At 38.7% G+C, this 13,495-nt stretch overlaps 1 protein-coding gene across 3 annotated transcripts in view; it reads left to right on the top strand.

The window, feature by feature from the left end:
* Positions 1 to 13,495, top strand: part of Kst (spectrin beta chain, non-erythrocytic 5 kst) — a 62,450-nt gene that overhangs the window by 42,664 nt on the left and 6,291 nt on the right. For all 3 annotated transcript variants that reach the window (XM_076324756.1, XM_076324571.1, XM_076324673.1), the window contains exons 4-18: positions 2,665 to 2,890; positions 3,018 to 3,295; positions 3,507 to 5,127; positions 5,376 to 6,358; positions 6,435 to 6,751; positions 6,829 to 7,206; positions 7,324 to 7,989; positions 8,091 to 8,376; positions 9,017 to 9,235; positions 9,350 to 9,792; positions 10,154 to 10,207; positions 10,358 to 10,763; positions 10,851 to 11,051; positions 11,139 to 12,845; positions 12,917 to 13,397. In XM_076324756.1, the coding sequence (XP_076180871.1) occupies positions 2,665 to 2,890; positions 3,018 to 3,295; positions 3,507 to 5,127; positions 5,376 to 6,358; positions 6,435 to 6,751; positions 6,829 to 7,206; positions 7,324 to 7,989; positions 8,091 to 8,376; positions 9,017 to 9,235; positions 9,350 to 9,792; positions 10,154 to 10,207; positions 10,358 to 10,763; positions 10,851 to 11,051; positions 11,139 to 12,845; positions 12,917 to 13,397 (8,266 nt within the window). The remainder of the gene's footprint in view (positions 1 to 2,664; positions 2,891 to 3,017; positions 3,296 to 3,506; positions 5,128 to 5,375; positions 6,359 to 6,434; positions 6,752 to 6,828; positions 7,207 to 7,323; positions 7,990 to 8,090; positions 8,377 to 9,016; positions 9,236 to 9,349; positions 9,793 to 10,153; positions 10,208 to 10,357; positions 10,764 to 10,850; positions 11,052 to 11,138; positions 12,846 to 12,916; positions 13,398 to 13,495) is intronic.

The raw sequence follows: 13,495 nt of genomic DNA on the forward strand, positions 1-13,495 counted from the left end.
TGGAACGATCGTACCGCTAACGACTGCTTCGAAGCCCATTATGCAGATCGAAGATCTGTTATTATCGAGTGATCACCTCTGATGTGTTCACGTAGATTGCCGCTGTTACACATACAACATGTACCGCGGGCTACAAATTACGCGACAGGAAGAACATATTTGCCGTTGCGTAATACGCGTGTCGTGATCATTTGTTTACTCGCTGCAAGCTAATCATCGGGTAGCGAACCGGATTATTGATTCTAACGCACGATTTGCATCGTTTTCCAACAACGTTCCAAATGGTCGTTCACCTATTACGTTTACAATCGAATGGTCTCTTAAAGGAACAATAACCACAAAGATCATTATTGCGTTTGTCAGCTTTTGAATATCGTGGACAAAGTTTTAACGTGTATTAGTAACCGACACGTTTGATCGGGTTCGTTTAAAAATGTTCAATTTCCCGCCAAATATACATCAATAAGCAGATTACACGATGTAGGTAAATTACCGACTGTGTCGTGAGCGAATTTTTCAATTTAACGGCAATACGCGATTCGGTGTAGATTTATAAACGTATTATTTTCCAGAGATATTTAGAGGTAGTTTACCCCGTCGATTTCACATTATTGTTTTTCCGCTAATAATTCAGATCGTCCCGAATCACTCCTTACTTTACGATGCACACGTGTTTACCTACCGTTGATGACGTTTCTTTTGCATTCCGCGAGATGTCAGGAGCCTCGGAAAGAACAATAATTTTCATTTCGCAACGGCCTTGATAGACCGGCACAAGTGATCGGACGACATTCCAGAAGTCGCGAGAACGTCGCGCTTCAGACACGCACTGCGATTAAGTATAATGTAAGCTAAGACTGCGAGCACGTTTGTTGGCCCATAAGCATTTCTCCGTTTCGTATTCGTTTATGAGACCCGATCAAATGTAGAAACCGCTGGAGTCGATAACGAAATGTCGCAGCTGCACCCTGAAAGATCACGTTCGTTGCTTAGCTGCATCTAATAAACGAATTGTTACGAGTTTTAAATAAACGATAAATATTTTTTCCAATAATGTCTATTATTGTCCTAAAATCATTACCATATGGTTAGTGAATTCTTGAATGATCTGTGGTTAGTATAGATCGATAATCCAATACTGTAGGACCAGTTCTTTATATTTTCCGATAACAGTATTGTTCTTATGTATTATACTAGTTTATTATAACATAATTACTAGAATGTGGTATACTAAATAATTTATGTAGTTTCCCTAAGCGAGGACATTGTTTATTTAATACATTGCTCTATTTGAACGTGTTATAATTAACTACATATGTTTAATAACATAGTACACTCCGTGTACTTTTTAATTTTATATAACAATATTATCATGATACATTCTATGGTTTTACTTTATTATCAAAATAAACTAATGAGAATAGATAGTACTAATGTAATACACCTGTTTCCTTATTACCGATGACATCATTATCTCAACGTACTCTTTCACTGTTGTATAATCAGGTGTGGCTCATTAGCCTAACAGCGTATCCAGTTATTAATGTTTATGACACCGGTATATCCGTAACTTGTAATTTTTTCCTCATTACTACTTACAATTACCACTTGTTGATGATTTAACATCATTCGTCTGTACTTCAATCCAGATAATAACATTATTATAACATATCACACCTATTTGCTATTGTCGTACGAATAATACAATGTTCTTTATTAGCAGTACCGTAGTATTGTAACCTAACTCGATAAGTTTGTTCTCTTGTCCTTGAGAAGCTATTATTAATCCAATATCAATATTACACACATTTTAGTGTATTATAATTAATACAAACTAATGATCTAACACATTCCATTTAATTCCTTATGTCCTTACGACCGGTATCGTTTGCGTCTGCCGAGATTCTAACATGGATGACCAACTCTAACACACGCAGACATCGTTATCCCATTATTTTTCCCTGTTCCATTCTACAATAATAAATACAAACTCGAGCCGATACAATAAAATACATCTGGCTTCTAACTCGAAATAACCACATTATCATACACTGAAGGCCGTCTTGCACTTCTTACTTTTCACATGACGCAATGCATGCCTCTATTTTATCATAGCGAGATACTCATCCACGTATTCTCATACACAGGCGCCTATTAAAATCCACTGTTTACGCAACGATACCAATAGCCAGCGTGCATTCCACTCTTTTACTTGTTCCTCTGCGCGCGTGCACACACGTGCACGCTGGAATGCGAATATCATTGTACCAGAAGTCCACCAATCCCTTCTCGTAAATTCTGCGAGCGTATTATGCGGTTGCATTCACCTGATTCAACTGCGGGGAGATCTCGCATTGAACCGATTGGCAATTTTAATGTAACCTAGAAGGAGGCACCTGGAAATCGATAAATATTTCATTGCAAATTACAGTTTGTGCGGGGAAAGGAAACTGACCCCTTACTTAAATCCTCGTTACGATGCTTGCATACACACTACCAAATGACATTCCAATGTATGACCTTTCCGAAGCTGTCCATTAATCGTTTAATCGTACCGATTACGTTCACATCTTTCTAAATTCCACAGAAAGACGTAACCTCCTTTTTATACTGTACCGTTGGAAAATCTTGTTCAAATTTTACCCATTTTCCAACTGTTTACAGGTTCGCTTGGAAAGTATAGGAGCAGAGGATATAGTCGATGGGAACCCAAGGTTGATATTGGGTTTGATCTGGACGATCATTCTCAGATTCCAGATTCAGGAAATTGAAATTGACGTGGACGAAGAAAATGACAGCAGCGAGAAGAAATCGGCCAAAGACGCGCTGTTGCTCTGGTGCCAGAGGAAAACCAATGGATATCCTGGAGTTAACATTCAGGACTTCACTGGTAATAAATACAATTTCTGTTGGGGATTACGCGATGATCGGTTCGAATTGTTCACAATGCTGCAAGAATTTAAATACAATCGATGGAATAAGTTGTGCTCAGTATACAAAATTTCGTTTTGTTGCAGGATCCTGGAGAAGCGGTCTGGGTTTCAACGCCCTTATACATGCCCACAGGCCAGACCTGGTCACTTGGTCAGAATTGCAACAAAACAAACATATCGACAACCTCAATTATGCTTTCGACGTCGCCAACTCTGAACTTGGAATACCAAGATTATTGGACGCGGAGGACGTTGACACGGCTCGACCCGATGAGAAATCTATCATCACCTATGTTGCCTCCTACTACCATACCTTTGCCAGGATGAAGAATGAAATCAAGAGCGGAAAACGAATTGCAAATGTATGTTAATTATGTGCTATTTTACCTTTCGTGTTGTACACTTTGAATTAGAGAGTTTCAAACATGAAATCGTTTTCAAAATATAGATCGGGATATCGTGCAAGTCATAATCCCTCGAAAGTTGCGATACTAAAAATTCGATATCAAATTTTGCGCGAGACATAGTTTTTATACCCGAATAACTAGCTTTTTATGTTATCAACGTTTACAGATTGTGGGACAAATGATGGACGCCGATAAGATGAAGATCCACTATGAGAAACTCACGACTGACTTGCTAGAATGGATCAAGATGAAGATAGGAATCCTAGAGAATCGAAACTTTCCCAACTCCTTAGAAGGCATTCAACGGGAACTGTTGGCTTTTAAGCAATATAGAACGGTGGAGAAACCACCAAAGTACAAAGAACGGTCTGAAATAGAAGCTCTGTACTTTCACATAAACACCCAATTAAAATCCTTGAACCAACCCGCTTTTACACCTCAAGAGGGTCAATTAATACACGACATTGAAAGGAATTGGGTGGAACTTGAACGAGCGGAACATCGTCGAGAAGTAGCTCTACGAACTGAACTTCTTCGTCAAGAGAGACTTGAACAATTGAACTACAAATTCGAAAGGAAAAGTGTCCTCAGAGAAGGCTATCTGAAGGAAATGATTCAAGTTTTAACAGATCCAAGATACGGTAGCAATTTGGCTCAAGTGGACGCTACCGTGAAGAAACACGAAGCTATCAGTGCAGATATCTTAGCGAGAGAAGAACGTTTTCATGATTTGACAAATATGTCGGAAGAACTTGTTAGAGAAAATTATCATGGTTTAGAAAGAGTTCGTACCAGGGAACAGGAAGTATTGCAAAGGTGGAAAGAGCTTCTGGCTCTCCTAGACCATCATAAATCCAACCTCGTAGCTCTAAGTTCCCTCATGAGCTTGATGCGAGAGATTGACACGACCTTGGCCTCGATTCAGGAACTTCAACTGTACTTCCAAAGCACTGACGTCGGTCCACATTTATTAGGAGTGGAAGATCTGCTACAAAAGCACAGCTTGCAGGAGCTGCAGGTAACCGCTTTGGGAGAAACTCAGAGAAGACTTGGCAGGCAAGCAGCTCAGCACTTGGCACAGCCTCAGAGCAAAGAAGTGCCTCTTCTACAGCAGAAATTGGAGATGCTAAATCATGCATATCACGAGCTGGTGGAGTATAGTAAGGAGCGTAAAGCTCGTCTCGAGGATGCTAGGAATTTCTTCCACTTCCTCCAAGATCATGAAGATGAAGAGTCCTGGCTGATCGAAAAGCAGCGGATTTGCAAAGCTGGAATCTCTGCCAAAGATTTACGCGCTGTGATCTCCTTGCAGCAGAAACACAAGGCTCTTCAGGACGAAATAAAAGTACGAAGACCAAAATCTGAACAACTCTGCGACGCTGGAAGGAAACTAATTGCGGACAATCATCCGTCGTCTCTAGAAATTCAGAATCGCATCGATTCTTTGCAAGAACATTGGAAGGTCTTAGAGGAGTTGGCAGCTCTAAGAAAGAAGCAACTGGATGACGCTGCTGAAGCTTTTCAATTCTATGCGGATGCGAACGAAGCGGATTCTTGGATGAACGAAAAGATGGCTCTTGTAACTTCTGAGGATTATGGTGTGGATGAACCGAGCGCTCAAGCACTTTTGCAAAGACACAAAGACCTGGAAGGAGAGTTGAATGCTTATAAGGGTGATGTGCAGTCATTGAATATGCAAGCTGAAAAACTTATTAAGAGCGGAATTTCGACTCTTGAATTATCTGCTGATCCGGAACCTGTTGCGGAATTGGAACAAGAGGAATGGAGTAAGTTGTATTCTCCATAGTATTATACACAAACTTGGTACAATGTTAACAAACCCTTTTCTTTTCACGTTCACGAATGCTAAGCAATAAAGTTAATGGCAACGAGTAGGTTAAATGTTGCTAAAATAAAAGGCAAGATCAGTTATAAGCAGATACAATATCTTAAAAAAGGATTAGTCTTAAAACGTACAATTGCACGTAACACTTTACTCTAGCAAAATTGCAACTAATGATATTTTATTTTTCAGGCAAAGAAATGAGGTTAGTTCCTCAGGATGAATGGGTTGACGAAGTCGTGGAGGTAATGAAACCCAAAACAGTTCTTAAAGACGCAGTGGTGCCACAAGTGAAGAGTCTGTATCCATTTAAAGGTCAGGGTATGCACATGGCGAAGGATGAAGTAATGTTCCTGCTTAATAAAATGAATCCAGACTGGTGGAGCGTTAGAAAAGCTGACGGTGTAGATGGTTTTGTACCAGCGAACTATGTTCGTGAAGTTGAGCCTAAGGTAATACAGGTTCAAGTGAGGATGACGGAGAAAGTCCTTGTGACACAGAGGGTAAAGAAAACGAAAATGGTCAAGCAAATGGTTCCAGTCAGAAGAGTGAAGTCGATAAAATCTACGGTGAAGCCAATTAAGCGGAAAACTGCCAGCGATGGCGACAGCGTTGAAAAACGGCAGAAGAAAATTAATGACACTTACAGCGAGCTGCAGGAATTAGCGGTAAAACGGCACGCGTTGCTGGAAGACGCCATACGACTTCACGGTTTCTATCGAGAATGTGATGACTTTGAAAAATGGATAAAAGACAAAGAGAAGATGCTGAGAGCGGATGATCCTCGTGATAACGTTGAAACTGCAAAGAGGAAATACGAAAAGTTCCTGACTGACCTGTCAGCTTCGGGAAAACGCGTCGAAGCTATAGATGCTGCTGTTGAAGAGTTCGTTAGACAAGGTCACAGTCAATTGGATAAAGTAAAAGCTAGACAAAAGCATATTCATCGACTCTGGGATCATTTGAACTGGTTGAAAGCGCAAAAAGAGAAAAGTCTGGAAGGAGCTTCGAGCGTGGAGTTGTTTAACAGAACTTGTGACGAAGCACATGATTGGATGTTGGAAAAGATTACCCAGTTAGACACCGCGGAACTAGGACCTGACCTGAAAACAGTACAGGCTCTACAGAGACGACATCAACATTTGGAAAGAGAGTTGGCACCAGTTGAAGAAAAAGTATGATCAATCTAACTTGCAGAGAATTTTATTCTTAAGGTAAACCAGAATTGAAACTTAAAATTCCTTGTTCTAGGTGAGAAAAGTAAATTTATTAGCAAACAGTGTAAAGAGTTCTTATCCTCATGAGTTAAACAACGTGAATGCTAGGCAAAATGAGATCAAAGAACTCTGGAATCAAGTTCAAACGAAAGCTAAGGAACGTAGGTCTAGATTAGAGGATGCAGTTGGCCAACAGATTTTCATGAACAGCTCGAAGAATTTAATTAATTGGGCTGCAGATGTGCAAGAAATGATGAAGGTTGAAGAACCAGTTAGAGATGTTGCTACTGCTGAGCAACTTAGGAAGCAACACATGGAATTGGGAGAAGAAATAAGAACACGGGAAGATGAGTAAGCATGGGGGTTTTTCGTATTACTTTCTAACTCATATTATGATGTATTTCTAAATATTTTTCGTGTCTTTTTAGATTCAGAGAAGTTGAAGAACTTGGAAACCAATTACTTCATCGTAATCCAACTTTGCTTGATGTCAGCGAACGTTTAGATAAATTGCATGGCCTATATCAAGCTGTAACATCCAATTGGATGGCAAAAGAAGCTTGGCTTCAGCAGTGCCTAGAACTGCAACAATTCAATCGTGAGGCCGATCAAATTGAAGCTACTACTAGCTCTCACGAAGCGTTCTTAGAGTTCACCGACTTAGGGGAATCTTTGGACGATGTTGAAGCTTTGCTAAAACAACATGAGAAATTCGAGAACACTCTCCATGCACAAGACGACCGACTGAAGGCTTTCAGCGATACCGCGGATAAATTGATCGCTCAAAATCATTATGATAAAGATTAGTAAGTTCTTTCATATTGTTTGTTTTGACATAGGAACTTATTGTTAGTCTAGTTTGATCTAGAGCTAACTTATCTATAAATCATGAGAGCACTAACTGAATTAAATACTTTTAACAGTATCGACGAAAGAAGAAACCAAGTGTTGGCACGTCGGATAGCGGTTAAAGACGCTGCTCAGCGTCGTCGATCAGCGCTAAATGCGTCAGAGCATTATCAACAATTCTCAGCAGAAGTCGATGACCTGCGAGACTGGTTAGGTGACAAAATGAAAACCGCGTCTGACGAGAGTTATCGTGATTTAAACAATCTTGAACGGAAACTTCAAAAGCACGAAGCGTTTGAAAGAGAACTAAGGGCCAACGAAGGACAGCTGAGGGCAGTCAATAAAGCGGGGAAAGCTTTGATATCCGAAGAGAATTATAGGTCAGATGATGTAGGTCAAACGCTGAAAGAGTTGAACGATCAATGGGAGAGGTTGGTAGCTTTGTCTTTAGAGAAGGGACGTAGATTAAGACAAGCTGCCTGTCAGCATGGCTACAATCGTACAATGGAGGATGCTAGGTTGAAGTTGGAAGAAATAGAAAATTGCTTGCAAAGTAAGCAAGTAGGAGTGGACCTTAGAAGTTGCAAAGAATTATTGAAGAAGCATCAATCGCTTGAAAGTGACATGTGTCAATGGGAACAGAAGGTCGATGATCTTGTTGCTATGGGTGAAGAGATGGCTCATGAAGGGCACTTTGATGCTGCAAACATATTGAAAACCAGTCAGGCGACACAAAGAAAGTATGCAACGTTTTATACGTTTTATTTATCGTATCAAAGTTAATATTGATGATTATATTATTAATTTCTGTCATGTATTTGTTAATTTGATTATGTTATAGGTTTCGCAGCTTGAAAGAGCCAGCTCAGAGAAGACGCGAAGCATTGGAAGAAAGTTTACGTTTCCATAAGTTCGGTTTTGAATTGGATGCTGAATTGCAATGGATAAAAGATCATCTTCCTCAAGCATCTTCAACAACACTTGGACAAAATTTGCATCAAGCTCAGACTTTGCATAAAAAGCATAAGAAACTTGAGGCAGAGATCGCTGGTCATCAACCCATGATTGACAAAACTTCAGCTTCTGGACAGGCTTTAATTGATCAGGCTCACCCAGAGAAGAAGAAGGTAATAATACATACCATAAAAATATTACGTAGAAATATTTCCAGAGAAAAAGAGAAATATATATGTCTTGTTATTGTTCCTATACAGTTCTATAAAAAATTTTAAATAAAAATGTATAATTTTTACACAGTTTGGACTGTTACAAGAGTATTGGGTCTGTAGAGGTAAGGTTAGCACAAATGCATGAATGGTGTTGTTTTATTTTAAAAAATAACATTGTGATTATTCTCATGCATTTATCAACAAAAATGTTTAATATGAAATTTTTTATAATAATTCAAATACTTCAAAACAACAGAATAGTTTGAGTGTTGTTAAGTCACAAAAAATGCTTCCAAATGACTTTTTTTACATATTATTTAAACGAAGAATATAAAAGTGTTTAACGCATGCATGTGCTTGTCTTACATGATCTATTCCAGAAATATTAATGTGTTTTTCTTTTATTAACTGTAGAAATTTATTTTTCTAATACATTCATGATAATATCAATTATTAAATTAGTTGTAAAAATTATTAGTAAATTTTTGATTTCATAAAACTAATAATATATTTTTTATATTTAAGTTTGCATTTAAGCGTTTTGTACATTGCTGTTTTGTTTAATATAATTAAATTATGAAGTTTTGTTTCTGCTTAGATACGAGAGCTGTGCGATGAACTCGACGATGCATGGAGAGATCTGCAAGAGAAAGCTGGAGAACGAAGTAAAGCGTTGGACTTATCGCTGAAAGCGCAAGAGTTCTTTTTTGAAGCAGGAGAAGTTGAAAGTTGGTTGAATGAAAAGAATGATGTTCTTAGCTCCACCGATTATGGTAGAGATCGCGATGCTGCTACAAAACTATTAACAAAACACAAGGTATATTTAGCTTTACAATGTTAACATACTCTACTTTGTTCAACAGTTTCTTTACAACAAAATGAAAGTAATAGTTGGTACAAAATTGGTACTCAATTTTATTTAATGTTTTAGGCTGTTGAGTTAGAATTAGATACTTACAATGGTATCGTAACAGAAATGGGACATACAGCTACTAGCATGATCAATTCAAAACACCCTGACAGTAAAGCAATAGGAAACAAGCAACAAGCAATTGCTCAACAAATGCGTGCATTGCAAAGACTGGCCACAGTAAGGCAGCAACGTTTGATGGAGAGTATGTATCGTCACGAATACTTCTTAGAAAGTAGAGAGTTAGAACAATGGATCAAGGAACAGGAACAGGCAGCTGGCTCTGAAGACTATGGCCAAGACTATGAACACTTGCTAATATTGCAAGCTAAATTTAATGATTTTAAGCATAGAATTGAGGCTGGTTCAGAACGATTTAATCAATGTGAGGAGTTAGCTAGAAAGTTGATCGCCAATGAGAGCCCTTACATTCAAGATATTGAAAAACGCCAAGAACAATTAGGGTAAGATTTAATGTTATAGTTATTTGAGTCACGCACGTAATGTAGAATTAAAACTTTGGTTGAAGACTATTAAAACTTTAACTTCACTAAATGCATGTCCAATCTTTTGAACTTACTTCTGAATTTAGTTATGGTAATGGCACTTTCTATTAAATAATAAATTGTTACTGTAGTATTTAATATAATTTTACGTAATGAACAATGGTAAATGGACAATAGAAGTCTATGAAGAATAGACCAACATAATTAGGTTATGATGTTAACTAAGTAATAGAACAAGATGGTGAAAGATTTCCGTATAATGATAATGTATCTCGGTGTTGGGTTACTAACAGTCTTTTTGTACATATATTTAACGCAGACAAGATGATGATGACCCTGTAAGACAAGTGCAGAAGCAACATGCAGCAATAGAGTGAGTATACATTGAACAAATTTAAATATGTTTAACTTATACATGGTTACTTGGATTATATATTATGAATATGGTAAAATGTTTTGGAAAGATATTTATTAATCAATTGAAACAGTATATCGACAGTAACATTATACACTTTTTCATTAGGGAGTCTTGGCAACACCTTCTTGGTCTTATTCGAAATCGTGAGCAGAGATTACAAGCAGCGGGAGAAATTCATAGATTCCATCGCGATGTTGCTGAAGCTCTATCGCGTATACAAGAAAAAGAAGCAGCTCTACCAGAAGATTTGGGACGAGATCTAAATTCTGTCCTGGCATTGATTAGACGTCACGAAGGCTTTGAAAATGATCTAGTCGCTTTAGAGGCACAACTCCAAGTTCTGGTTGAAGACGCGTCACGACTGCAAGCGCATTATCCAGGCAATAATGCGGTACACATTGATCAACAGCAACAAATTGTTGTTGCTCATTGGGAAGAACTAAAGGAGAAGTCTGCTCATAGAAGAGATCAGTTACAAGCAAGTTGTGATTTGCAGCGATTTTTAACTCAGGTATTGACATGTTCTACGTTATTTTATAATTAAGATTAAAAAATAAATAATTCCCGTAATGTAACTTGTTAACAAATATATCTTTAGGTTAGAGATTTAATGAATTGGGCAGCAGGACTTCGTGCTACAATGTCAACAGAAGATAAAGTAAGAGATGCAGCAAGTGCACAGATCTTGAAAGCTGAGTATGAAGCCCTGAAAGGAGAAATACAAGCAAGAGAGGAAAGTTTCAATTCTGTTCTTGATCTAGGTGAAGCCATGGTTCAAACTGGCCATTATGCTGCCATGGTAAGTTTTTAAAATATACAGCTGATTCATCTTCATAGGTCTTAAATACAAGAAATTATTTTACTTTCAAAATTCTACTGTCCATAGGAAGTAGAGGAAAAATGTAATCAGCTGCTCGATGAGAGACAAAAATTGCACACTGCTTGGCAACAGAAAAAGGTCCACCTTGATCAACTGATAGATCTACATTTCTTTTTGCGAGATGCCAAGCAACTAGACAATTTGTCAACTACTCAGGAAGCTGCCCTAAGTGGCGATAACTTTGGAGACTCCGTTGAAGAGGTTGATGCACAGGTCAAGAAACACAACGAATTTGAGAAGTTGCTGGTGACGCAAGAAGAAAAGTTGACAGCCCTACAAGAACATGGAGACAAACTATTGGCACAAAACCACTTTGATTCACCCACGATTGCGAGAAGATTGGACGAAGTTATACAAAGACGAGCGAGAATTCGAAGTCTATGTGAAGTGCGACGAAACAGATTAGAGGCGGGCTTGTTGCATGCGCAGTTTGTCAGAGATGTCGCGGAAGCAGAGTCTTGGATCGGTGAAAAACAGAAGAAACTCGAAGCAGAAGCATTGAAGGGTGAAGTGTCCAGTTTGGAAGACAAGATTAAAAAATTGCAAAAGCATCAGGCGTTCCAAGCAGAGCTGGCAGCTAATCAAGGCAGAATAGAGGAGATTAAGGCCAAAGGAGAGACGTTACTTGCACAGAAACATCCGGCAAGTGCCGAGATTCGACAGCAGTTGGACAATTTACATGCATCTTGGAGAAAGCTACTGCTGGAGTCTGGAAATCGCGGTAGAGGTTTGGAAGAGGCACAGGATATTCTTGAATTCAACAACCAAGTAGAAAAAATCGAGGCATGGATACGGGATAAGGAAATGATGGTCCAAGCTGGTGACACTGGAAAAGATTACGAGCACTGTTTGAGCCTTCAAAGGAAACTCGATGATGTAGACAGTGATATGCGGGTAGATGACTCAAGAATCAAAACAATTAACGCTTTGGCGGATAAACTTATTAAACAGGGTAGAGACAATGAGTCTAAAGCTATTCAGCAGCGACGTGACAACTTTAACAATAAGTGGAAAGGTCTGCAAGGAGCGTTAAGTGCATATAGAGAAACGTTAGCAGGAGCATTAGAGATTCACTTGTTCAACAGAGATATTGACGACACGAGTCAAAGAGTCATTGAAAAATCTGTAGCCATGAACACAACGGATGTGGGTAAAGATCTACCTGCTGTTGAACATCTACAAAGAAAGCAGGAAGCCATGGAACGTGACATGACTGCCATTGAAGGAAAGTTAAAGGAGCACAAAGCGGAAGCCAGAGATTTGTCACTGAAGTATCCAGACAAAGCACCTCAAATCAATGGTATACTATCAGAATTGCAGTCTAACTGGGACGATCTACAACGTCTCACTCAACATCGTCGCGAAGCATTGAATCAAGCCTACACTTTGCACAAATTCCAAGCGGATCTACATGAACTGGAATTGTGGGTGGCAGATACAATCAAACGCATGGATGAATCTGAGCCACCAACGACAATATCTGAAGCTGAATCTTTGTTAGAACTTCACCAAGAACGAAAGGCAGAAATCGATGGTAGACAAGACACATTTAAAGCATTAAAAAAGTATGGGCAGAAACTTCTTTCTATCAACGAAGATGTAAAGGGCAATTTGGAACATCTAGAAGAAGTTAGGCAGGGCTTGGTTAATGCTTGGGAGAGTCGAAGACAAAAGTTGACACAAGCACATCAATTGCAATTATTTAAGGAACAGGTAAATGTTTAAATATTAATATAGAGATACTAAGAACACAATTAATATGAATTTTAATTTACTTATTTTAGGCTGATCAAGCTGATAGCTGGCTAGCAACAAAAGAAGCATTTCTCAACAATGATGATCTTGGTGAGTCCTTATCTGGCGTTGAAGCATTACTGCGTAAGCACGAAGAGTTTGAAAAGATGCTGGTGTCGCAATTGGGCCGCATCGAGGAATTAGAAAAGTTCGCTAATGATATCTTGTCCGAGGAATATCATGCAGATGCAAATATTATACAGCAGAGATTAGTATCTGTTTGTGCCCGAAGGGATAAATTGCAAAACAGTGCAAGAGCAAGAAGGAAAAAATTGTTGGAGAGTCATCATTTACACCAGTTCCTTCGTAACATATATGAAGTTGAAGGCTGGTTGCATCAAAAGCAACAGGTAGCCAGCGACGAGAACTATAGGGATTCGTCAAATTTGCAGAGCAAGATTCAGAAACACGCAGCTTTTGAGAGTGAGCTGATGGCCAATAAAGGCAGAGTGGCAGCAGTAATTAGCGAAGGTAAAATCTAATATATCAACTATTGTCTGTCTTGTTGTCTATTGTTCTTAGAAAATGGCAATGAAACACTGATTTTGAATTTTTTATATACTTTTTAT

The sequence above is a fragment of the Ptiloglossa arizonensis genome, chromosome 1, assembly GCF_051014685.1.
Source record: "Ptiloglossa arizonensis isolate GNS036 chromosome 1, iyPtiAriz1_principal, whole genome shotgun sequence".
NCBI classification, from domain to species: Eukaryota; Metazoa; Arthropoda; class Insecta; order Hymenoptera; family Colletidae; genus Ptiloglossa; species Ptiloglossa arizonensis.